The sequence below is a fragment of the Ovis canadensis genome, chromosome 10, assembly GCF_042477335.2.
Source record: "Ovis canadensis isolate MfBH-ARS-UI-01 breed Bighorn chromosome 10, ARS-UI_OviCan_v2, whole genome shotgun sequence".
NCBI lineage: Eukaryota > Metazoa > Chordata > Mammalia > Artiodactyla > Bovidae > Ovis > Ovis canadensis.
Genome location: NC_091254.1, coordinates 29,712,210 through 29,735,831, shown reverse-complemented (window position 1 = coordinate 29,735,831; position 23,622 = coordinate 29,712,210). Strand labels below are relative to the sequence as shown.

The 23,622-nt window shown below is 40.6% G+C and overlaps 1 protein-coding gene across 1 annotated transcript in view; it reads right to left on the bottom strand.

Annotated features, from left to right (window-relative positions):
• Positions 1-23,622, bottom strand: part of GTF2F2 (general transcription factor IIF subunit 2) — a 133,791-nt gene that overhangs the window by 90,692 nt on the left and 19,477 nt on the right. Inside the window, exons 3-4 of the mRNA XM_069601285.1 lie at positions 21,420-21,438; positions 19,787-19,931 (exon numbers count right to left, since the gene is read on the bottom strand). Coding sequence (XP_069457386.1) covers positions 19,787-19,931; positions 21,420-21,438 — 164 coding nt within the window. The remainder of the gene's footprint in view (positions 1-19,786; positions 19,932-21,419; positions 21,439-23,622) is intronic.

Below are 23,622 nucleotides of genomic sequence, written 5' to 3'. Positions count from 1 at the left end.
GGGCTAAGTTACTTAGATCAAACCTCCTATAAAACAACTGTAAAAGCTGAATAAAATCTTGAAAGTATTAAAAAGACTACCAGAGGGGACTTCCTTGATGTGGTTAGGACCTCGCCTTGCAATGCAGGGGGTGCAGGTTCAGTCCCTAGTTGGGAACCTAAGATTCCACAGAAGCAGCCGAAAAGACAAAACATAAAAACAGAAGCAGTATTGCAACAGATTTGAGAAAGATTTTTTTAAAAAAAGACTACAAGATAATAAATGATCACCAAGCTCCAAAGACAGGGAAAACAAGAATCTTTGTGGTCATAGGCCAATTAGAAAACTTGACTCTTGGTTTAGGAAGCCCAAGGCAAGTGTCGGGGGACAGAAATCAAAATCCAGAGCCTGCCTAAGGTGGAAAGCCTAACAGAAACTTCTTACCATAAAAAATTAAAATCCCAGGAGGCTATACTCACAGAGTGAGTGCAAGGAAAAGCCAATCCAATAAAAAATGGACAAGAGATCTGAACAAGAATGAATTTCACAAAACAGAAAATCCAAACGGACAATAAATATATGACAGGGATTCAACTTTATTAGAAATCAGTGAAATGTTGAAAAAAACCACAAAGACAGGTTACTACACATCCATAATACCAGTTAACATTTTTTTTAAAAAAAGGTCAACACCATTGGAGAGACTAGAGAGGAACTGAGACAAAAAGAACTCACATACATTGCTGATGGGGCTGTAAACTGGTGTTAACTTCTTTGGAGGACAGTTTGGCATTATCAACTGGAAGTGAACGTGTCTACTCTGTGACCAAAGTCCATACACCTTTAAAAATATATGTACCAGGGCACAAGTACAAAAAGTTGACAGCAATACTGTTAACAAGTCACAAATATCCAGTAACAGTAAAAACTGATAAACTGAGCTAAATACACATTGTGGAATATAGCAAAGAAAATGAATAAACCACCACTATATATATACAACATGGATTATCTTAGAAAACAATGTTCAGTGAAAAAGCCATGCCAAAAAAATACTACATACTCTATGATCCAAATGAACATTCAGAAATAGGCAATGTAAAATAGACTGCAGAGTAATGAAGGCTTAAATACTAAAATTACAGGGGGAAAGTGATTATCATAAATGTCAGTGATAATGGCTACCAGCCGTGATAGAGGAAAAATATCCAGCAATTTCTAAAGCTGGACATATCCTATTTCAACTGCTTGTGTTAATGAAGTTTTTTTTATATTTGTTAGTTACATTTTAATTATCTGTATTTTTATTTTTAAAAATCGCCACTCTGAAAGTCTGGTAGTTTCTCACAGAATTTAACATACCTTACCATATGACCCAGCAAAGGGCATTCTTGGGTATTTATCCCAGAGAAATAAAAACTTATGTTCACACAAAAATCTATACACAATATTCATGGCAGCTTTATTTCTAACAGCAGAAGACTGGAAACAACCAGGAAGAGTGACTAATTAGACAAAACCATGATGCATCAATACTATGAATATTCAGCGATAGAAAAGGAATAAACTATTGACACACACACAACTTGTGACGAATCTCCAGGAAATTTAGGTCAAGTGAAAAAAGCATTTACATAACATTTATGATACTTTTTAAGTGATAGAATTATGGAAATGGAGAACAGATCAGAAGTTGCCAGGGGATAAAAATGTCATTGGGGTGAGCAGGGCTTGGGAGTGGGAGGAGCGTGGTGTGGTTACAGAGGGTGACACAAGGAGTCTGCGGGGACGGTGTTTTCTGGATACTGATTATGGCGGCGGCTACAAAAAACTACACGTGATCCAGTAACACACATATACACAACTCTCGCAATTCAGTAACCAAACACAACCAAATTTAATTAAATACGCGAAGGATCTGAACAGACATTTCTCCGAAAAGAAAAAAAGGCCAACAAACACATGAGAATATATTCAACTCATTAGCTGTCAGGGGAATGCAAAGGAGACCCCCACAGTGAGACCATTTCACACTCACTAGGATGAGTATATTCAAAAGGACACACCGTAAGAGGTGTGGATGAGGAGGTGGGAACATCAGAAGGCTCAAATACTGCTGGGTGGGATGAAAACTAGTGCAATTGCCATGGAAAACAGGTTTTCAAAAGGTTTAACATAAAGTTACCATGTGAGCTACCATTTTACTTCTAAGTAAACACTCAAGAGAAATGAAAAGTTTTCAAAGGTTTAACATAAAGTTACCATGTGAGCTACCATTTTACTTCTGGGTAAACACTCAAGAGAAATGAAAAGGTCACAAAAAGACCTGTACACAAATGCTCACAGCACCACTATTCATAATAGCCGAAAAGTGGATAGAATCCAAACGTCTGCCAGTTGATGAATGGATAAGTAAAATAAGGAAAAGCCAGACAATGGAATATTATTCAGCAATAAAAAGGAATGAAGTACTGATTAATGCTAAAACATAAATGAAGCCTGGAAGCATTATGTCAAATGAAAAATGCCTGTTACAGAAGACCAAATATTAATATGATTTCACCTAAATGAACTACCCAGAATAGACAAATCTATAGAGATAGGGCTTCCCTTGTAGCTCAGTCAGTAAAGAATCTGCCTGCAGTGCAGGAGACCTGGGTTCGATCCCTGGGTCAGGAAGATTCCCTGGAGAAGGAAATGGCAACCCACTCCAGTATCCTTGCCTGGAAAATCTCATGGACAGAGGAACCTGGTGGACTGTAGTCCATGGGGTCGCAAAGAGTCGGGCAGAACTGAGCGACTGACACATGACTAACACACACTTTAGAGATAGAAAGCAGATTAGTGATTGCCTATGGGACGGGGGTTTGGGGTGAAAATAACAAGTGACTGCTAACAGGTATGGGGTTTCTTCTTTATAAAACAAATGTTATTGGAGTATAGCTGATTTACAATGTTGTGTTCGTTTCTACTGTACAGCAAAGCGTATCAGTTATGCATACCTTCCCTCTGTTTTAGATGCTTTTCCCGTCTAGGTCATTGGGGTTTCTTCTTGAAGTGATAAAAAATGTTCTAAAACTGGTTGTGGTGATGGGTGCACATATCTCTGCAAATACACTAAAAAACAACAAATTGTACCTTCCAAATGGATAAACTGTATACTAGGTGAATTACAGATCAATAAAGCTCTTCTATTAAAAAAGGCAATATTATACAAATACTTTTTCGTTTATAAGACCACTGAATGACATCACATTTACTTATAGACAAAATAGGAAACTTTAAAAATTCAGAAATTCAATATAATGTTTAAGCAGAAAAGACAATTTTTTTCACTTTGGAGCTATTTCTCATTTTATATTAAATAGGAAAGAATATAGCAATCCGTAAAGAAGGAGCAGGATCTGAGGACCAAACACGTAATGTATGCACAGATAAGGTGATAAACCTGGGATCCGCTTTGCAGTAATCCAGCAGAGGACAAGGGAGGTGAAGGAAGGAGATAAGAATGTAACAGGACTGGCTGGCTGTGGTCAGTTTTCTCATACACATCTTGTTTTTAAATCTTCGTATTTATTTTTGGCCGCACTGGTCCCTGGTGCAGTGAGTGGGCTCTCTCTGGTTGCAGGGGGTGGGGCCTCTTCTCTAGTAGCGGTGCTGCCCACCGCGGTGGCTCCCCGTGTTGCAGAGCACAGCCTCTAGGGCTTGTAGGCTCAGTAGTTATGACATAAGGACTTAGTCGCCCCACAGCACGTTGGGTCTTCCCAGACCAGGAACTGGACCCATGTCCCCTGCATTGGCAGGAGGACTCAACCACTGGACCACCAGGGAAGTCCCTGTCGTTAATTTTTGAAGCTGAGTAATAAGTATATTGAGATTCATTTATTATTCTCTTTACTATGTTTGACCCTGGGATTCCCTTGTGGCTCAGAGGGTAAAATGTCTGCCTGCGATGTGGGAGACCTGAGTTCAATCCCTGGGTCGAAACCCTGGAGAAGAAAATGGCAACCTACTCCAGTATTCTTGCCTGGAAAATCCCATGGACGGAGGAGCCTGGCGGGCTACAATGCACAGGATTGCAAAGAGTTGGACACGACTGAGCGACCTCACTTTCACTATGTTTGAAATTTTCCATTAAAAAAACAAACATACATGGATTTTCTGGTGGCACAGCAGACAGCATTTTTCTAAAAACAAATCAATAATTATATTTTAATATATGGTGTCATAATTTACTTCACCAGTTAACTTGTTTTTGGACATCAGGTTTGTCCAGTTCCATTATTACTAAGAATGCTGGATAAACAGGCCGCACATCACTTAATGTAGACTTAGGGGACCATACACCTTGGGGAAGAAGGAAAAGTCAAAGGAAGGAGCCGAGAATACAATTAAGGTGCACATTTTTCGCTTATGTCCCACCTTCTCTACCTGGTACTGACATATCCCGTCGCCCCATGGTTAGTTCTGGAGGTTTTTAGACAAACTCTTATGATGACAGTATATTAATCATCTCAGAAAAAAGAAAGAAAGAAACATATAACCTTAAGCACCAAACTTCCAAGAACTGTTTTAAAATATTACAAAATCAGTTTTACAAAGATATCTATGGTTCTGCAGAAATGGTTTCATTGACTTTCAAATATATCTAAATTCGTACACAGTTTAGACAGCACTGTAGTATCCTCCACAATAGGCAGTGTATTAAAATGGAAATTCTTACCAACTTGTATCAGATATGCATTATCTAGTTAGATCTAAAGCATATTAAACATGTAAAACATTACTATACTCAGGGAACAACCTGCATAGTCGATCAGACAGTATGTTAACCAAGACAATTAAAAACTAGTTTCAAATAGAGTTAGAGATTAACATAACTAAGAAAGACCTTAAATATTAAACAGCAAAGCACTAGTAAAGCAAATTCTTTTCACTGGAGGGTAACTGTGTAAAACAAATGATCATTAAATGTGAAATCCTTCACAAAAGTACTCAAAGCAAATTAAACTTTAGAATGATAAATACTCAAGTGCTACAGTATAAGAAGTACTGTGTACTGTATTGAATAAAAGTAATGAGAGATAATACTGAAAACAGCCACTATTCGTGAATGAATGAAGCACTTGAAGAAAGTCAACAGCTATCTTTTAATACTTCAGCATTAGCAATAAAAAGACGAAATAGAAATGTACATAAAATATTTGTGGCTGCATGGCAATTAACTTCAAAATGATACAGCGTCTCTCCTGAGAAAACGGTTGCCCTTAAAAGGATTAACCCATTTGGAACTACATTACAGTTTAGTTAAGTCGCTCAGTCGTGTTCAACTCTTTGTGACCCCATGGACTGTAGCATGCCAGGCTTCCCTGTCCATCACCAACTCCTGGAGCTTACTCAAACTCATGTCCACCAAGTTGGTGATGCCATCTAACCATCTCATTTTCTGTCGTCCCCTTCTCCTCCTGCCTTCTATTTTTCCTAGCATCAGGGTCTTATTAAATGAGTCAGTTCTTTGCATCAGGTGGCCAAACTATTGGAGTTTCAGCTTCAGCATCAGTCCTTCCAATGAATATTCAGGACTGATTTCCTTTAGGATGGACTGGTTGGACCTCCTTACAGTCCAAGGGACTCTCAAGAGTCTTCTCCAGCACCACAGTTCAAAAGCATCAATTCTTCGGCGCTCAGCTTTCTTTTTAGTCCAACTCTCACATCCATACATGACTACTGGAAAAATCATAGCCTTGACTAGACAGACCTTTGTTGGCAAAGTAATGTCTCTGCTTTTCAATATGCTGTCTAGGTTGATCATAGCTTTTCTTCCGAGGAGCAAGTGTCTTTTTAATTTCATGGCTGCAGTCACCATCTGCAGTGATTTTGGAGCCCCCAAAATAGTCTCTCACTGTTTCCATTGTTTCCCCATCTATATGCCATGAAGTTATAGGACCAGATGCCATGATCTTGGTTTTCTGAATGTTGAGTTTTAAGCCAACTTTTACACTCTCCTCTTTCACTTTCATCAAGAGGCTCTTTAGTTCTTCTTCACTTTCTGCCATAAGGGTGGTGTCATCTGCATACCTGAGGTTATTGATATTTCTCCCAGCAATCTTGATTCCAGTTTGTGTTTCATCCAGCCCGGCATTTTGCTTGATGTACTCTGCACAGAAGTTAAATAAGCAGAGTGACAATATACAGCCTTGACATACTCCTTTCCCAATTTGGAACCAGTTTGTTGCTTCATGTCCAGTTCTAACTGCTGCTTCCTGACCTGCATACAGATTTCTCAGGAGGCTGGTCAGGTGGTCTGGTATTTCCATCTTGTTAAGAATTTTCCACAGTTTGCTGTGACCCACACAGGTAAAGGCTTTGGCATAGTCAATAAAGCAGAAATAGATGTTTTTCTGGAACTCTCTTGCTTTTTCAATGATCCAGCAGATGTTGGCAACTTGATCTCTGGTTCCTCTGCCTTTTCTAAATCCAGCTTAAACATCAGGAAGTTCACAGTTCACATACTGTTGAAGCCTGGCTTGGAGAATTTTGAGCCATTACTTTGCTAGCAGGTGAGATGAGTGCACTTGTGCAGTAGTTTGAAAATGACGATGTGTGACAAATTCCAGGCATTAAATCACTTCTCTTCTTCCCTTCTTTCATTGAAACTTTTATTCTAATAGCACTGCTCAGTCTGAGCTGCTCTTCACCACAGCCCCTACCTCCTGAAATTTGAGGATGCTACCAACCTTTAACGATCTCAAAGCATTTTCACTAGGATTCACAAACTTCTAGGAGCTACCATTTCCATTTACCAGAGCAGGGAAAAGCAGTCATCATCAGAGCTCAGGTCACTCTCTGATGGGCATGCACACCTAGTCCCAACTCTCCTCACTCTGCACCTCACTGTTTTACACTTGCAAATTTTCAACCCCATCTTGGCTCTCAACCCTCCACACACGCTGCTTGAAGGCAACAGGCATGCTCTGCTTGCCCAAGCAGAACCCCAACTAATACTTCAGGTCTTAACTCAAGCTGGGTTCCTGGCGAAGCTTCTCTCACTTATCCCGGATAATTTGCTGCATCGTCTCTTTTGTTCCCAGTGAACCACCTCCCCTACTACCTCCATTATAGATGCTAACTCTGCGAGGACAAGAACTGTGTGTCTTTTCTAAACGTTCTGTTCTCAGGGCTCAGGTCTAATAACGATCTCACAGTAGGTGGTCCACTTAACCCATCTTGGGTGATTTAGTTTTCCTATCAGAATTCTTGAGGCTCACGTGATAGTATTGCAAAAGTATGCTGTGAAGCAGTGTACAAATGATGGGTTTTTACAGCCTATACATGGGCTTCCCAGGTGGCGCTAGTGGTAAAGCATGACCTGCCAACGCAGGAGATATAAGAGGTGCAGGTTCAATCCCTGGGTCGGGAAGGTCCCTCGAGGAGGAAATGGCAACCCACTCCAGTATTCTTGCCTGAAAGATTCCATGAACAGAGGAGCCTGGCAGGCTGCAGAGTCAGACGGGACTGAGCATACGCGCACGCACGCTTCTCTTTCAGACAGTGAATCACAGTGCGTTTCACCCTAGGTTACAGTTACATTAACACCCTGTTAGTCTTCACTGTCTGCTTTCTTAATTCCCTAGCCAAATAAACTACGATTCTACCCCTAAGATGGGTCTGGTAGCCTTCAGGAATATTAAGATTCCCTCTTCAGGAATTTTTCCTTTTAATCTCCCCTAACTTCAGAGACAAAGGAAAATTTATAGTGTTTCTTACTCCAGAAGCGCAAAACAAACAGTCTGACAGGATCTCCCAAATCACTTAAATATGTTTCACTTTTATCCAGACTCCTAGAGCCAAAACTACAGAGCTTATTATCATTCTGTCCTATGTCCAAAGATATACAACTTGGCTTTTTACTTATCTCTTCACTTCTTTCCATGGCAGGAAGGACATGGACACAGAATAACAAAAACTGGTCTCCAGTTGTACTTCTCAAAGGCATTCAGAACAATTTCCCTGCCTCAAAAAAAGAGACTGAACTAAAATTAGGCAGTCTGCAATCCATATGTTTTCTGAGATGGGGCAGGTAAAATAATTATGCAAAACACCTAAGTATAATAAGGAATAATAGTTACTATCGTGGCCCTCTGAAGAAATGCCTTGTCTAAAATCTCAGTATTCATTAAAAAAACAAAACAAAACCCTAGCCAAATAAAATAGGGTGGGTTCATTCTCATACCAGCAGTATTTTAGTATTTTAGTAGCTCTGTGTGTGTGTTAGTCACTCAGTCGTGTCCAACTCTGGGATCCTGTGGACTGTAGCCTGCCAGGCTCTTCTATCCTAGTAGCCATAACACACATCAATTTGTGAGTTATATTTGTGAGTTCATTGCTGAATCTGATAATTTTTAAGCGCTTCCTCTTCTACCTTTGAAATTTAACTAAAACACAAACAAACAAAAAAAGGGTGACAAGAGCCATGTTTTCCAAGTTAAAAGATATTACACCTGGGAGGTAGCAGTTTCAACAGGCCAAAGCTTGCTGGTTTCTATTTTACTTTAATAATGAACCAATATATCCTTGAACGTCTTGTCCTAAAACACCTCTGGCCTAGTACTATAACTCCCCTTCAGTCTATGACCTTTTATTCTATCCATATACTCTCCTTTTAACTGTGCAGCAGAGCCACCGTCTTTGAATGTCAGAATTACCTTCATTAGTAAAATAAGGTCTCTTCCAACCAATATTCCATTACCACCACAACCCTGCACACGCGCATGCACGCGTGCACACACATACACACATTCCCGCTCAGAAATGGTCTGGCTCGACAGGCATTCCCCTCTCCACTAATACTGTGAGAAAATTACCACTTAAATGGCACTCCTCCTAATTCTATAAATTCAGCCAATATGATTCCATCGACTCAAGTATACACTACTTTTCAGTGGCACGTGAACTATGCGGCAGACATCACCCTGCGCTGCAGTCATTCTCGGGGTTCCCGACCAAATGTTGTATCATAACCCACAGGGTGAACTTCTGGAGAAACCAAACCAAGACCAAGACAGGACACTGCAACCCCACAGTTACTGCATTCGAGTTAGGGTGGGCCACGTGACTGGTGTCCTTACAGGAAGAAACTTGGTCACAGAGAGACACACCAGGGGTGCATGTGTGCAGAGGGAAGGCCATGTGAAGAGGCAGCAAGGGGCAGCCATCAGCAGGCCAAGGAGAGAGGCCTCAGAAGAAATCAAACCCGCCAGCACCTTCATCTTGGACTTCCAGCCTCCAGAACGGTGAGAAAATAAACTTGTTCTTTAAGCTGCTCAGTCTGTGGCATTTTGTTACAGCAGCCCTGGCAAACTAACACAATGTGATTTAACACCTGTGATTCAACTTCTTTGAACCAATTAAGAGAGCTGGCTGCTGGATTTTTTAAGAAAATTGTGTTTTCTTCTTGCACTTTCTGCCTTCGCTGGTAATAAAATTTTTAAAGAAGAAAAGTACACAAATCATGAATTTCCAGCTTTGATGAGTTTTCACAAAGTGAATGTATTCATGTAACCACAACTCAGATCAAAACAGAAAACACTGGCAGGTAAATTCACGGATTCAACACTGAATTGTCTAGACTAATCACTTACATATCTTGAGTAATTGTGTTTCCTTCCTAATACAGATTTTGTTTTTTAATCTTTCAAGCACAAGTCTTACTTGACATAACCAGTACCATTTAGAAATACTGCAATATCAGAAATATTAAGCTTCTAAACGACTAATAACATGTTAAGAAACCAACCAGAGTCATGGGTCATGGGTCCAGCCTTGTATTTATTTATCTTTCTTTTTTTTTAACAGAAAGAGACTGCGCTTATCTTTGTGAGACACGTAGTCCGGTGAAGTTATCACATAGGCTCCAATTAGTTTCTCTTTCTCCCACTTAACATCTTTTAATATTCTTTTCTTACAAGACTTTGAAGCAAGTACAGGCTTTGGTGGAAAGTGAATGCCAGCTGAATCAGTGATGCAGTTAATTTATTTGAATTACTTTTCATGAATTTTACAGTCTTGAAATAAAATTGTCCCCAACAAATGATAGTTCCTTTCTGCTAAGGAGATACTGTGTATTGTTTTTCCCTTGCAACTGTCTTCCTGGGTAATTTATATTCTAATGGGAAAGGTCTGTGGCATTGAAGTAGTTATTTCAACAAGCTGGAGAATACAGAGAAACTGCATAAATGAAAAACTAGGTGCTGAAATCCAAAACAGAGGAGAGGCAGCAGTACTTGAGCAAACTTCACCAGCATCACAGCCACAGCTCAGAGCGGGGACCAGCAGAGTCTGGTGAAGAGAAGGAGGGCTGAGCAGCACAGAATCCCCCGGGGCCTGCGGGATGGGGTAGAACATGGCCGTCACCCTGGTGGAGCAGAGACAGGCGAGGGAGACGACAGTGGCCAGACTGGCGGCCGGCACTGACGGGGACAGCAGCAGAATGCGGTGACGAGAGGCAGCGACACAGCCACGGAAGCCTGATGTGGCCCGAAAGCGCCCCTCGACTTCCTAGGCAAAACCTTCCTGAGTCTCAGCCTCGGGACAGCTGGGCCGACTGGAGTCTGCTTCATGTGTGGTGTCCCCAGGAAACACATTAGGGGCTAAAACCTCTCGGAGGCACAGACCCTCCAAGAGAGAAGGCTGAGGATCAGAGAACACATCAGAACTCTCACAAAAATACTAGTGTGAGTATACATGGTCAGTTGTGAAGTATGATATTAATTTTAAAAGGATTATAATACCACATTTGGTCCATGATTTTTCAAAAAGGTGTGTGTGCCAGGGAATTCCCTGGTGGTCCAGTGGTTAGCAGTCCAGGCTTTCCCTGTTGAGGGCATGGGTTCCAATCCTTGATCAGAGAACTAAGATCCCATAAACCGAGTGGCATGGCCAAAGCAGGGGGGTGGTGCCAAGTAACCCGTAGAAAGACATCATTTTCAGTTCTCAAATAAAGAGAGAGCTACAGTTTACTATCTGTATCTTGGTTACTATTCCTCCAGAAGCTCCAAAGGTTTCCAGGTAGTTTGCTGGTGAGGGGATCCCAGGAAACGCTGGAAGAGGATTGGAGAAAAGAGACAGGAAGGGGAACGAAGTCACTGAAGAGCTGCGTCTGGAAAACAGGCGCCAGCTGCACAGCACTGACAGGCGCGGCCGCCGCGCTGAGAACTCTGCGAGACAGCGCAGGGCGCGTGCCTGGGCTACCCTACCCAGCACTAAGCGGGCTGGGTGTTCACCCACCCAGTCCTTTCCAGTACCGGCTCCCAGAGGGAGGGCTGACCCCTGTCATTTCTAACCCACCCTCCCGGCCAGCAGAGACACAGAGAGATGCTGAGGTTTAGACGCTGGCCAGTGTGCCCAGGAACAGCCAGGGCTGCCGGATCGTGGGGGTGGGGGGAGCATCCAGAACATCTATGACACGTATGCCACAATTCCCAAACCACGGCAGTCTGTCCCTAACCTGGCAAGGTGAGGAACATCACCCTTCACCTAGAAGACGCAGAAAAGGGATTGAGAACCGCTCCACGTCACTGGATATTTTTCCTTTGCTGAACAATATAGGGGCTCTTCTCAAAAAAAGTTTAGTTATGATACATAACAAGTTACAAAGTAAGAAAAATATCTACCAAATCCTCACAGTCATGACGCTGTGTGTAGTTATAGAAAAGAAACCAACGCTGTAAATAACCCTGGGTGGTATGCTTTTTTTCTCTGTGAGCAGGAGAAGGCTGCAACTTCTAACCATAAATATTCTCCAGAAAACCTCTTAAAGGAGGAGGGAAAAATGTGCAAACACTATGTGTCTGTAGGGTTCCCCCCACCTTCTTCTTTGGGAACAGCTAATGACACAGTACAAGCAAGATATTGACGACTGACACACGTACACACGGTCCTTAAAGTAAATTTTTAAAGAAGGCTTCAGCTGAATTCCTTTTCACACAGTCTTTCAAAAAGCACACTGGCTCTCTATCAGTGCTTCACCTCTGGCCAGGCCACAGCTGCCTATTTATAACAAGCTGGTATAAACATGGAGGAATGAGGTTTTGTTTCGGAATTTTAAAATGTTTACTAAGTCACTGTGCATTAAAGACATAAAACTGACCTAACTTTCAAGAGGTTTATTTTAAATTTAAATTTGACCTAGATGAAATTGGTTTCTCTATTCTTCATGATCAATTTCTTTAGTTTTTCAAGAAATTAACATTCCAGGGCTGTCCGTGCACGAGACACAGGTTCGATCCCTGACCTGGGAAGACCCCACGTGCCTCGGAGCTACTGTGCGCACGCGCTGCAGCTAGTGAGCCGCGCTCTAGAGCCTGGGAGCCGCAGCTACTGAGGCCCATGCGTCCTAAAGCCCGAGCCCCGCACCAAGAGAAGCCACCACAGAGAGAAGCGTGCACACCACAACCAGACAGTAGCCCCCTGCTCGCCCGCAGCTAGAGGAAAGCCCGCGCAGCAGCACGGACCCAGGACAACCAGTAAGTGAATAAATAACACTATGCTTAAAGAAATAAAAAGAAAGTAATGTTTTAAATTGAGGTTTATATACAAACCGTATGTCCCTACTGCTTTACCGAGATACACTAGTACATTCTCCACTCAAACCATATTGAATTTAGTAACACTTTTAGTCTGGTCATCATATAAATTCTTATACTGCTTCTATTTTATTGTTAACTTTTCTTTTACAAGCCTCTATTTCTTTAGAGTTTGGTCATATTGCATTGACAAAATCTTTTTCTTTCTAAATGTACGTATTTGTTAACTTTAATTTTATGCAATCTGAGAATAATGCATGACATTCAGTAAACATCGCTTAAGTATTTTCCCCTCCAACAGTATTACAAATTTCGCATCGGTGCCTTGGTACATACAGCTCTAAAAATGATTTTCTATTCTGTCACTTCTTTGTCAGCCAAATTCCTCAAACAGTTCTGCAGAAAGATTGCTCCATGCCTTCGCAGTAATACAAATGACTTGATGAATTGCATTTTCTCCAGTGGTACCTGTTCAAGTGGATAATGTAGGCTATAAAATTGCAAACCACTGGGATTTCACATACAGCTGAACCATAAATCAGAAAACAGAATGTAAAGAGGGGAAAATAATCAAGCAACACTGGAGTGTGAGCATTAAACAGTCTCCACTGGTGACATCTATGAGGGTATTTTGCAATTAATCCCCATTTTTCTTAGGTACCATAACGCTACTGTGCTTATGTATCTTTAAAAAACGAATCCTTATGGACACCTGTACTAAGAATTTAAAGGTGGAATGATATGTTGTGTAAGGCTGTCTTTAAAATGACCCTGTGAGGTACAAAGAACAGTGGCTGGGGAAGAGCTGAAACAATCTGACTGACCAAATGCTGAAGTCTGAAGTTAGATGACAGGCACGTGGAGTTTCACTATACTATTTCTCTACTTTCACATATGCTTAAAATTTTTTCTACAATGAAAAGTTAAGCTGCAGGCAAGAAGGGAGTGGCAGGATATATTTAAAGTGCTGAAAGCGAAAAACCTATAACCAAAAGCAATCAACCCACAAGGCTCTCAATTCAGATTCCATGGAGAAATCAAAAGCTTTACAGACAAGCAGAAGCTGAGAGAATACAGCACCACCAATCCAGTTTTACAACAAAGCTAAAGGAACTTCTCTAGGTGGGAAACACAAGAGATGACAAAGAAAGAAGGGGGAAGAAAGACCTACAGAAACAAACCCCAAACAATTAAGAAAATGGCAACAGGAACACACACATTGATAGTTATCTTAAATGTAAACAAAATAAATGCTCCAACTAAAAGTTAAGCTAAAACCTCAAGAGCAGTCCCCTAAAAGCACAGAAATCTCTTCTGATACAACAAAAGGAAGAAAAACAGCAGCAAGAGGAGGGGCAGGGGAAGAATAGGAGAACAAAGAAAAACAGCTACTGGGGAGGTGAACAGGTTCTCATCACTCCTGTTGGCTCCATCAAAAAAACAAACATTTTTATTTTATAACTTTAATCTCACCAGTAGATATACCAAATAGCTTGTCCACTTAAAATAATACCTTCTTTTCTACAAGAGGAGGGTTTCTCATCCTTGGCACTACTGACATTTTGGGCTGGACAGTTCTGTGCTGCAAGGAGCTGTTCTGTGCACAGCAGGCTGTTTGGTGACATCCCCAATTATTCCATGCCAGGAACACGCACCCAGGGTGACAGTCAAAAATGTCTGCGTGCATGCTCAAGTCACTCAGTCATGTTCAACTCTTTGTAACCCCATGGACTGTAGCTAGCCAGGCTCCTCTGTCCATGGGATTCTCCAGGCAAGAAAAATGAAGTGGGTTGCCAGTTCCATTGCCAGGGGGACATCCTGAACCAGGGATTGAACCCAAGTCTCTCACAGCTCCTGTACTGGCAAGTGGATTCTTTACCGCTGAGCCACCAGGGAAGTAAGTCCTCAAAAATGTCTCTAGATGATGCAAAGCAGGCTCCCAGGTGGAAATCACTGCACTACATAATATATAAACACAGCTTTGTATCTGGAAAGTGGCAGGTTAAAAACATACTCATAATTTGCAGACAATGATCAGACAGATTATTTTTGTTTCTGCAGGGCAAACCCAATAGGCAATTTACAAAGGAACTGAGATTTATAATAAGTGAAGTGACATATCATTTAGATAAAATCACAGCGATTTATAGATTTTATAAAGGCTTAGAAATAAAATGCACCAGGACAATGAGGGGTGCAAACATATTTGAAAAAACGGAAATACCTTTTTACAAAAGTAATTTGTTTTTAATCACTGCTGCTGCTGTTTAGTCCCTAAGTCATGTCTGACTCTTTGCAACCCCATGGACTATAGCCTGCCAGGCTCCTCTGTCCATGGGATTTCCCAGGCAAGAACGCTGGAGTGGGTTGCCAATCACTTCTCCAGGGGATCACTCCAACCCAGGGATTAAACCCACATCTCCTGCTTGGCAGGTGGATTCCTTACCAGCGAGTCACCTGGGAAGCCCCTCTTAATCACCAACAGCGCCTTAAAAAGCTGGGTGAGTTTATATTATTCTACTTCAGCATGTGTTTGAAATGTTCCCAAATATAAACGTTCATTTTTTTTCCCCCATTCTATTTCTTTCTTTTTTTCAAGGCTGTCAGTTACTCACAAAATTAATTTTGCACCTACACTCTGAAAACCACCAGTATGATGATTAAGGGCACAGGTCTACCAGCTGCATGTTGGTCAAATTATATCCTAAGTAAGCCCCATTTCTTTCATCAATTAAATGACCATGGTTTCCACCCCATAGGCTTGTTGTGTGAAATAGTTGCTAAGGAGTACTCAATACAGTGGACAAAATAAGTGTACAATAGGTTGTCCGTTTCTGTTAACTATCACAGCTTAATGACAAAAAAGGTGTAAACATTAACAAAAAGTTCCTTCAATTTTCCTAAACTGAACAGTTATGAGAATATAAAATGATATAAAGTACTCTGTATCACAGCAAATATAACAAGAATATAGTTCAACTACAATTCAAAGAGAGGCATGCACCCCTATGTTCAAGGCAGCACTACTCACAATAGCCAAGACATGGAGACAACCTAAGTGCCCCTCAACAGATGGATGGATGAAGATGATGCCGTTTTTACATATGCACAATAGAATACTACTCAGCCACAAAGAGAACGGAACAATGCCAGCTGAAGCAACGCAGATGGGCGTAAAGATCATCATACTAAATGAAGCGGGTCAAAGACAAATGCCACATGAAACCATTCATACGTGAAATCTAAAACTATGATACTTATTTACAAACCAGAAAGAGACTTACAGACACAGAAAACCATTATACATAGAACTGATAACGAAGGTCCGACAGTGCAGCACATGGAGCTATGATAACCATAAACCAAGAGAATTTTTAAAAGAATGTATGTGTCTGTAACGGAATCACTTGCTGTACGGCAGAAATTAACACACAACACTGTAAATTAACACAACACTGTAAATCAACTATACTTCAAAAAAAAAAAACAACCTCAGAGCTCCATTGCAATGGCAACTAGCAATATGCAGATGGTGATAATTCACACAACAGCAAAATTCATGTAAAAGCAGTGATAAGAAAAAAATTCAACAGAAGAAAACAGCTGTAGTCTGAATGTTACAAAGCACACACAGATACACATAAAGCTTCATTCAAACCTCTGAAAATCATATAACTGATTCTCAGCACACGGGAAATGCACCAAGCAATATGGTAACGTGTCTAGTGGTCAACCAAGCACCACATCACACAGCACTGAACTAATCTGATTGGCAAAGAAAAAGTAGAAGAATCGTTCGTGACAAAATAAAAATACAATGAGCAAGAAATAGCGTAGGGAACAAAGGAATTTAATATTCAATTTTGAATCTCAAGGGTCTTAAGAAAAAGACTTCACTTTGAAATAAGAAAATCTATCCTTTGTCACTAACAAGCCATCTCACTGAAAATCACTCTAAAGAGTACCTTTAGGATATCAGTAATTCTTAGGAGAAAACCAACTATTTCAATACGTATTTGTTTTAGCAAGCCCACGTGCTGTGTTCAGTCCTATATGAGACACTCTGGCAAGAAGCATGAGACGTGGTCCCCTGCCCATAAGGCTTAATCCAGGGACAAAATGAGCAACACAAACCTTACTGCCATAAAGTCTAGATGAAGGAAGAATCAACAAAGCTGGAGTCATAAAGGGAAAGCTGGTTGCAACTATAAAAAGCAAACACATCCCTGGCAGAGGAAAACAAGGGAAGAAGAAGAGGCAGCAGTGTCGGGAGGCTCTGGGGAGGGAGAAGGGATTCGAGCAGCTTGGAGGGTAGAGAGGACGGCTGAGGTGTTCAGAGGACAGTGGGTTAAGTGTTATCAAGAAATGTGTATGCGGTCATCCCTGGTGATTCAGCGGCTAAGACTCCACACTCTCAGTGGAGGGGGATCAAGCTCAGTCCCTCGTCAGGGAGCCAGATCCCACAGGCCACAACTAAAACTCGCTGCACGAGCCGCAGTTAAGATCCAGCAGGACCAAATGAATAAAAACGACTATTAAAAAAAAGAACAGGAGGAAATGTGTATTCCTACTACAGAAATGACCTAACAAGCAACTGACTGCATGTGAGAGTCAGAGGCGGCTCAGAACAGAGTGATGTGTCCCTGACAGAAATACGGACACATGGAGAATAAAGGAACGAAGAAGTCAACCCGATTCTGTATCTTCTCCGCTTCAGGTGATGAGAAATCCGAGTGGACTGTCTGTTAAGACAACGAAGGACGGGACGGGACATCAGATGAGAGACTAGACCTTTGTCACTGCTACCACGCGGATCCAAATCTCTGTCATCCCTTCCCTGGATTACTGCAATGGCCTCCAGCTTCCACCCTTGTCCTCAAGGGAATTAAACCACGGGAAGATGCAAAGAGGGACTTCCCTGGTGGTCCAGTGGCTAAGACACTGTGCTCCCAACAGAGGGGGCCCAGGTTAGACTCCTGGTCAGGGAACTAGACCCCACATGCTGTAACTAAGACCCAATGCCGCCAAATAAAATAAAATATATAGAGAGAAAAAAAGAAAGTGCAAAGAGAGTTAGGGAACAATGACATGAGACAGAACAACTGACATTAGGCACCAAAGACTTCCCTTAGAGTGTGCACCATCTAACGGCAACTTAGACCTCACTTGCATTATCACAGTTCTACAAAGAACACACTGTACAAACTCCAGAAGAAGGACGATCTTGATCCTTTTCCATATTCCTGGCAAGATAATCCTCATAAAGCCATATTCACTTTGGAGTACACTGTAACCCCAAATGTGAATACAAAATGTTCAGAAAGAGCACACTAACGAAAGGATTTACAAGATTAAATACGAAAGATCAATTTTGATGATAACAAACCTCAGCTTTCTAAATTACTGTCTTTTGTGTAAGTACCAGCAATGAGTCACACTTCAGAAAAACTACCAACCTGATAGGAGGTAAAAAGTCTGAAACAGGGCACCTTTTTCTACCAAGGAAGTACAAGGTTCCCCACCTCAGGCTTTTTTTCCAGACTGCTTCCTTTTTATCATCTTGGTGCCACGCCTCTTCCACTCCAGGAACAAGCATAGAAGTAGAGGAAACCTCACAGGTTCAACAGGTCTTATTAAATCCAACCAGTTGCTAGATTAATTGCGCCTATGCTGTGCCCTGCACAATGTAGCACACAGTATTTGTTGAATGGCTGAATCTTCTCCAGGAGAAAATGCATATGTTTCACAGTCTCTACTTCCCATAATATTACACTACAAATCATGGCAACAGAATAATGAAATAAAACAAACCCTGGTGGCTGATGGTACAGAATCTGCCTGCAGTGCAGGAGACCCAGGTTTGATCCCTGGGAGAAGGGAATGGCAACCCACTCCAGTATTCTTGCCTGGAGAATTCCATGGACAGAGGAGCCTGGTGGGCTACAGTCCACGAGCTTGCAAAGATTTGGACACAGCTGAGTAACTAACAATTTCACCTTCCTTAACTTTAAACCACATGACAGAAAATTTACAATTTACCACTTTTAAAATTCTACCTCCAAGGGAAAAAAAAACCCAATGATTTTCTGACATCAGTTTATGCACATATTGGCAATCTAAGACAACATAAAAATTTGCTGAAGTACAGCTGACCCCTGAAGAACATGGATTTGAATTTCAAGGGTCTACTTAAATGCAGGTTTTTCTCAATGGTAAAAACCACAGTACTATTCAATCTATAGTTGGTGACTTCGAGTACACACAACTGCAAACATGGAGGAACCCTGGACACGAAGAGCCCACTGTAAACTATACTTGTGTTTCCAACTGTGAGTGTTCGTGCCCTTAACCTTCCCATTTTTCAAGGATCAACTGTATATTCTGTTAAAACAATAATGTTCTTAACATTTAATTTCTTACACCTTTCTTTGTAATGTTTAATGAAAATACAACAAAACCATGGATGTTTTTCTTTTATACAACCAAATAAACTTTCTGAATTAGGTATGAGAAATTAGTTGTTAAAATGAGGTGGCCTGTTGCTTTACTAGTAGTACTGCAAATTCAGTAAAGCTTAACAACCAAGAAACAATGAAAATGAACATATACTCTTACATATGCCACCAAAAAAGTCCCCTCTATATTTAATTCACAAGCTGAAACACCTGCTCCCCTTTTACTGAGCTATTAAAACATTTAAGAGTAAACAAAATTAAAAACCATGCACAGCTTCTTAGAAGTCGATACCAATTAAAAGAAGTCAATCCCTATGCATTAAGAAATAAAGCGCACAAGAGCCAAAGTATTTCCTATATTTTGACTAAATGTTCCCTAGTATTATGCAGTATTTTTTTAAAACACAATTTACAGTTGCTGAATATCAATTTACCAAAACAGGCAAGGATGACCTTATCTTGGCAAAACTCATAATACTGTTTCCTCAACATCCTGGAAGCCAGCTTGATGCACCACACTCTTCCATCTGCTTTGTTCTATTTCTTCATGCCCCAAATGGAAGTTAAACCCTTCCAGTAACAGTCAAAAACCCATCAATCACAGGAAAGGACTTCGAGCACGGAGCAGAGAAGCAGCACGACGTGAATTAGAGGTAGAAAGAATCACAGGTAGAACAGCCCTGGTAATGACCCTTGAGAGTGTGTTGAGAGAGATTATCTACACAACACGTCCAGGAATTGCATTTAAATGACTCTATGCCCACTTACCTGAGGAGCTCTCAGTGAACACGGTTAATGTCTGTCCTCCGACACTTTGTAACACAAATGGATGTTCTCTAGGGGCACTGACTGAAGCCGGTTTTCCACCAATATCATGAATATTTGCAAGATCCTCATTCAAAGTAAATGAAACCTAGTAGACACATTGACGAGAGCTTATTACAATATACTTTTGTATTCAAAGCATCTGTACAGAAACTGCGACTATGAATCAAATATTTTAATGTGAATCTTTTCCAATCATTTTATGAAGCACTTTAAAAAGTTTTACCAAATAAGCTTTAATAATTAGTCATAAAAAGAGAATCTATTCCTATTTGTCTGAACAATGGGGTTAATCTACCATTATAAAGATAGCTTTCAAATATTTCCTCTGGTCTATGGCTGAAAAAATTCTATTTGTAAAACAGAAGTAACTTGTTTCCCTAAGGTATCTGCAGTCAAGGAACTGTGTCTTGTTATATTTATACCCATAAATAAATTAAATAAATATTAGGTGGATGGATGGACAGACAAACAGAATTATCCATCCATCCATTCGTTCAGCCACCCATCTCCAAGCAAAATGCCTGGCACACAGAAGAAAAACAGTATATGCTGAATGAGTGAACGTTAAGTATTAAGAAAGCAACTATCTGAAGCCGGGGGAAGAGATCTATTTACTCAGAAAGCTTAAACACTCCCATAAGCAGAGGATGGCTTTCTTTTTTAGATCCAATGATTACCATGAGTACATGGTGCTGTTTTACTTTCAAATATTTCAACAAATACAACTAAATATTTATAAGGATAACTCAATATTGAGGTTTAGAATGAAAAGACCCAGTAGGTCTTTTTTGAAAGACCCAATCTTTCAAAATGCTTTTTACCATATCTCCCCAAATTTTTCATCAAAGGGATTTATAAACTTAGAGTGCTGATCTCTCAATCACATAGAAAGATTATGAAATATTAAGTATCTCTCTAGTATGTGACTGGAGAAGGCAATGGCACCCCACTCCAGTACTCTTGCCTGGAAAATCCCATGGACGGAGGAACCTGGTGGGCTGCAGTCCATGGGGTCGCAAAGAGTCAGACATGACTGAGCGACTTCACTTTCACTTTTCACTTTCATGCATTGGAGAAGGAAATGGCAACCCACTCCAGTGTTCTTGCCTGGAGAATCCCAGGGACGGCGGAGCCTGGTGGGCTGTCGTCTATGGGGTCGCACAGAGTTGGACATGACTGAAGCGACTTAGCAGCAGCAGCAGCAGCAGCTAGTATGTGACAGGTACCGCAAATTATGTCCTAGACTCAATGGGTTAAAACCTAAGGCCTTCAAAAATCTGTGTCAAATACATTTGCCACTCTGAATTAATGTTAAAGTATTACTGAAGCAATACTAGTTTTCACAGAACTAAGAGAGGGGATATTTAAATCAAAGTAGAAAAATGCTCAGTATGAGCAACTAGAAAGGAGCCTATTCACTCACACAAGAGCAGCATTTACACTATGTTTTCCCGACCAGCCACCAGTTTCATGTGGAGTTTTCCAGAGCAAACACTACCCTCTTGTTACTAATTCTAATGCATAGTAAAATAATCTCGTGTTTTAAATAAAATTTCCATAGAAATAATCTCACCTCGGTCCTTCCTTGATTTCTGAAAGAGAGGAAAGAAAACATTTCAATTATTTAATTTCATGTTTTTTCCAAATGTAAGCTAAGAACGATTAATAAAAGAAATACAACTTCATATGTACATTAAAATATTACATTTACAGAGATTAATATTACCTTTGGTTCTCCTAACTATTCTATTTATAATCCTACAGGAGAAAAAAATTCACATTAATCCCACGCGAATATTTCATTTTATTTTTTGACCGCACTGCACTGCACGCGGGTTCTTTGTTCCCTGACCAGGGATCAGACCTGAGTCCCCTGCAGTGGAAGCATGGAGTCTTAACCACTGAACTACCAGGGAAGCCCCACCAGTGAATATTTTAGATGTTACAAGTTCATGTCTCTTAACACTATAACAACCTGCCCTAATAATATTTTGGCCAAATAATGATCTTATTACAATTCTTATTTTAATTTTTGTGTATTTTTAGCATTCAGCAGCATGTGAATGGCATGTTTAATACCAGATATAGAGAACTTCAGCAAATTTTACTATTTATTTTGTCTAGCAAAGAAGTTTCATTTACTTAACAAAATTTTAAAGATCAAAAATTATTATTTTAAAATTATAAGCAATCTTCTCTGCTATTAAATAATATGCTCATACAGAAATAATTTTACTACAGACAAGCCAATAAAAATTTTAAATTAGCCAAGATTCTACTGCTAACATCTTGTACTATTAGCTACAGTAACTATCCTTTTATGCCACCTTTTTTATAATTTGCTTTTGGTTTTGGGGTGCACTGAGTCTCCCTTGCTGTGTACAGGCTTCCTCTAGTTGCAGAGAGCAGGGGCTGCTCTCTAGCTGTGGAGTGTGGAGCTTCTCAGCGCAGTGGCTTCTCGCCGCAGGGCACCGGCTCGAGGAACATGGGCTTCAGTAGTCGCAGCACGTGGCCTCAGCAGGGGTGGCTCACAGGCTCCGTTGCTTCTCAGCATGTGGCCTCTGCCTGGACCAGGGATTGAACCTGTGTCCCTTGCACTGGCAGGTGGGCTCCTATCCACTATATCACCAGAGAAGTCCCATACTAGTTTTTATTTATTTGAATTGCATGTTTTTAAATTGTTTTTTTAACCAATATGGGATCAATGTACTCCCTAATAATAGCCTAATTTTAAAAAAAATATGTATTAGATACCTGTCATATTCAAAGTACTGAGTGCAGGGCCCCTTTGCCAGCCAGCAGAAGATATAAAAGCTAAATCCATAACCATAAAATGAGATAAACTTTAATTAAGAGAGCCACAATATGCCAGGATCAGACAGGAGAACACCATCTCTTCTATTCTAAGAGGTAAGTATTGGCTCAGCAAGAGGCCACTTTTGAACTAGTATCAAAAGTAGATAGCTAAGCAAAGTCATGGAAGAGTCTGATCAGAAAAATGTGATCAGATTTGGCTGGGAGGTAAAGTACAAAATAAGGAATAGTAGGAGATGAACTACAAAGGAAAAATGGAACCAGACCATAAATGATCTCTAATATCAGAGCACAGCCTTTATTCTTTAGGCAATGGAACGCTACAAAAGAATAACAAGTACGAAGTTCATAACAAGGACCATATTCAAAGTTCCTCCAAATCTAACATTTATATTCAAACTTCAACTGTTAAACTCCCTAAGCTATTTATTAGCTGATGATCAATCATTGAGTTTGCTGAGTGATTAAGAACAAAAGTATAACAAGTAGAAAGACACGATCTAAGAAACTTCAGGTGGGCAAGCACTATTTCTCTGCAAAACTAGGCTGAGTTCCAACCTGTGCCTTCTTTCAGCAGTCCGTTCATTCACTGCCACTCAGCGTTTGCTGCACATCCAGGGCCTCAAGACAAACGCACGACATGATGTAGCTCTTTATCCTCAAGGTCTCAGTTTAATGGGAAAACAAAACCAGTTCTAATCCATGAACAATTACAAACAGGATTTTATAACTATAACAGGATTCCTAGATTAAGGAAAACTAGAGAGATCTGACAACAGGAGGTCATGCAAGACTGTGGACTGGACCCTTTTGCTGTAAAACATCATTGAGACAACTGGCAAATCTTAAGTGAAGCCTGATGATTAGGTAGTAGTACTATTCGGTTGTTAATTCATAGATTTGAAAGGGTGAATTGTGACTGCAAAAGAGAATTCCCCGTCAGAAAGTAGCTCTTTATTTTC